Source organism: Eimeria acervulina, genomic scaffold (genome assembly GCF_000499425.1).
Source record: "Eimeria acervulina Houghton genomic scaffold, Eah_scaff49, whole genome shotgun sequence".
Taxonomy (NCBI): domain Eukaryota; phylum Apicomplexa; class Conoidasida; order Eucoccidiorida; family Eimeriidae; genus Eimeria; species Eimeria acervulina.
Window position 1 is genome coordinate 63,479 of NW_013549768.1, and position 3,268 is coordinate 66,746.

The following is a 3,268-nucleotide window of genomic DNA, read 5'->3' on the forward strand; positions in this document are numbered from 1 at the left end:
TTATATATATATATATATATATATATATATATATATATATATGTACATCTATATATATATATATATATATAAATGCATATATATATGAACATATATATATATATGTATATAAGTATATATTCTGCATATGTCTATATATAAATACATATATATATCTATATATTTATATATAGATATATATATTAATATATATTACCTGATTATCTAAGACAGACATAACCAAGGCGCTCCCCGTCCCCGCGCAATTATACTCTGCTCTTTCAAACGAACCGATAGCGTCATAACCATAAACAGCACCTTTACCTGCATATACACCCCAAATCATATAGAAAAGAGCTGCATATACACCCCAAATCATATAGAAAAAAGCTGCATATACACCCCACATCATATAGAAAAAAGCTGCATATACACCCCACATCATATAGAAAAAAGCTGCAGATACACCCCAAATTAGATCGTAATTAGCTGCCTATACACCCCAAATAATATGGAAATTAGCTGCCTATACACCCCAAACTATATAGAAATTAGCTGCCTATACTCAAAAAAAAACATCTAAACCAGCAGATACATATATTATGTATATATACATATATATACTATATATATAGAGAGAGACAGACATATAGCTAGATATATATATATATATATATAAACATATATGTATATATATATATATATTAATATATAAATTAAAAGCGTATCATCCTTATCAATCCCGAAGAGAACATTGAAGGTGCAATATAATATAACTAAATAAACATATACATAAACATATACATATAAATATATAAATATATATATATATATATATATATATATATTTAAAGCCTACCATCCTTATCAATCCCAAAGAGAACATTGAAGGTGTAATACGGAAAAAATCTTCGCGAGTATAAAACAACAGACAATAATTGCGCTAAGGCTGAGATAGGCGGCTCTTCGCGGTGTTGATGTTTATACAAAGCAATGCGCACCTGTGCACAAACCCTAAACCCTAAACCCTAAACCCTAAACCCTAATCAAACTACGAAACCCTAATCAAACCTACGAAACAGTTCAAAACCCTAAATCCTAAATCCTAATAAACCCTAGGAAACCCTATGAAACCCTAAACCTTATTAAACAACTGTTAATAACCCTAGTAAACCCTAAACCCTAATCTACCCTAGCAAACCCTAATTATCTCTGATAAACAACTGTAAACCCTAATAAACCCTAAACACTAATAATGTAAACCCTACTAAACCCTAGCAATAAACCTCATTCATAAAAATACACACCGTAAACCCTAAGCCCTTAAACCCTAAACCCTTAAACCCCGTAAACAAACCCAAACCCTAAAACCCTAAACCCTAAACCCTAAACCCTGTACACGAGGAAAACAGAAAACAAAGAGAGTAGAGAGAGGAGGGAAGTCGTATAAAAGCATCAACGAAACAAAGACAGACAGACAAACAAACAAAGATAACAAATAAACAAAGATAATAAATAAACAAAGAAAATAAATATATATATATCTTCTACCTTCAGCCATCTGTGCAGAGTGTTGATGTCCGCCTGCATGCCAGAAGAAGCGATGCTGCAGCACGATGTCCTGAAGCAGCAGCAGCAGCAGCAGCAGCAATATAAGCAGCAGCAATATCCGCGAGAGAAGCAGTAGTAACAGCATGCGCAGCATCAGCAGCAGCAACGTGAGCAGCAGCAGGAGGAGTTAGCAGCAGCGAGATCAGCAGCAGCAGCAGCAGCCAGATCAGCAGCAGCAGCAAGATCAGCAGCAGTAGCAATGAGAGCAGCAGCAGCCAGACAATCAGCAGCAGCAGCAGCAGCAGCAGCAGCAGCAGCAGCAAATAGACGTACAGTTTGGTGAGTTTTGATTGCATGCGCGAGTGAATGCTGTATCCAACAGACAGCCGAGTGTCTCCAACACCAACAGCAAAATCATCTCCAGCCACGCAAACCACAGTGCTGTACATACACCCCAATAAACCCTAAACCCTAAACCCTAAACCCTAAACCCTAAACCCTAAACCCTACACCCTACACCCTACACCCTACACCCTAAACCCTCGATGAGTTATTAACACTGTACTTCTTCTTCTTGCAACAAGGCATCTGCCAGCTGCGACGGCTACCCCCACCAAACCTCAAACCCTAAACCCTAAACCCTAAACCCTAAACCCTAAACCCTAAACCCTAAGGTGTGTTCACCCTCCGTTGTTGACGTAGGGATTAAACCCTCCTCTGTTGTGGCCGTAGGTTACTTCCACTGCAGCTGCTGTCTGCTGCGGTGGTGCTGCGGTGTCTATACAGTTAATCATTTTGCTGCTGAAGCAAATACACACATAAACAGACAAGCATATCTTTCCTCCTGCATGTCGGAGCTGTTGGTGTTGTTGCTGCTGCTGCTGTTGCTGCTACTGCTGCTGTTGTTGCTGCTTCTCTTGCTGCTGTTGTTGTTGTTGCTGCTGCTGTTGCTGCTGTTGCTGTTGCTGCTGCTGTTGCTGCTGCTGTTGATCCTGCTGCTGATATTGCTGCTGCTGGTGCTGCTGCAGCATGGGGCTTTCCTTTGTTTGATATAGTGTTTAGGGTTTGTGGTTTAGGGTTTAGGGTTTAATATTGATGGTTTTATCTCCTCACCAAGGTGTAAAGAAAGAGTATTGTTATAATATACACTGGAGGGGGAGTGTATAGAAGGAGAAACACGAAAAGAGAGAAGAAAGAGACAACCCAGAGGTCTGTGAAGGTCTAAAGCTGCAATTAATGCAAAATTACTTTATTATAATTAATATTCAAAGGGATATACATGAGAAAAAGATTAAAAATAATAGAAAACCCTTCAGCCACGACTAACGCAAACAGAAGCTGCAAAGTCTGTCGGCGGTGGAGTTGATGGAGGAAGCTGCCTATACACCTGAATTATATTATTTTAAAGAAATAAATTTGAATTCTTTTTAATATTAATTCGATAAATAACTTCAAAAAAGAATTATATTCGACAAACATTTTCGGAGGTTTTCCCCCTATCTGCATGCAACACCCAGCGCTTCCCAAAACCTCCGGCTAAAATGCAGCAAATTAATAAATTTTAAAAAAATAGAAATTAAAAAAATATACAAAAATTCAAAAATTAATCTCTGATTCACATTTCTTATTTCCGCGACTTTCTGTCTTGTGCGCGTGTGCGCTTGTGCTGCGGTGTACGTACACTGCATACATATAATATATATATATATATATATATATATATATATATATATATATA

At 37.5% G+C, this 3,268-nt stretch overlaps 1 protein-coding gene across 1 annotated transcript in view; it reads right to left on the reverse strand.

Annotated features, from left to right (window-relative positions):
* The window catches only part of EAH_00009790 (proteasome subunit beta type 1, putative), a gene marked incomplete at both ends in the record, with an annotated part of 2,847 nt that extends 523 nt beyond the window's left edge, over positions 1-2,324 (reverse strand). Inside the window, 5 exons of the mRNA XM_013395281.1 lie at positions 271-303; positions 839-980; positions 1,531-1,600; positions 1,864-1,971; positions 2,215-2,324. Of these exons, the coding sequence (XP_013250735.1) occupies positions 271-303; positions 839-980; positions 1,531-1,600; positions 1,864-1,971; positions 2,215-2,324 (463 nt within the window). The remainder of the gene's footprint in view (positions 1-270; positions 304-838; positions 981-1,530; positions 1,601-1,863; positions 1,972-2,214) is intronic.
* Between the last annotated feature and the right edge of the window lie 944 nt (positions 2,325-3,268).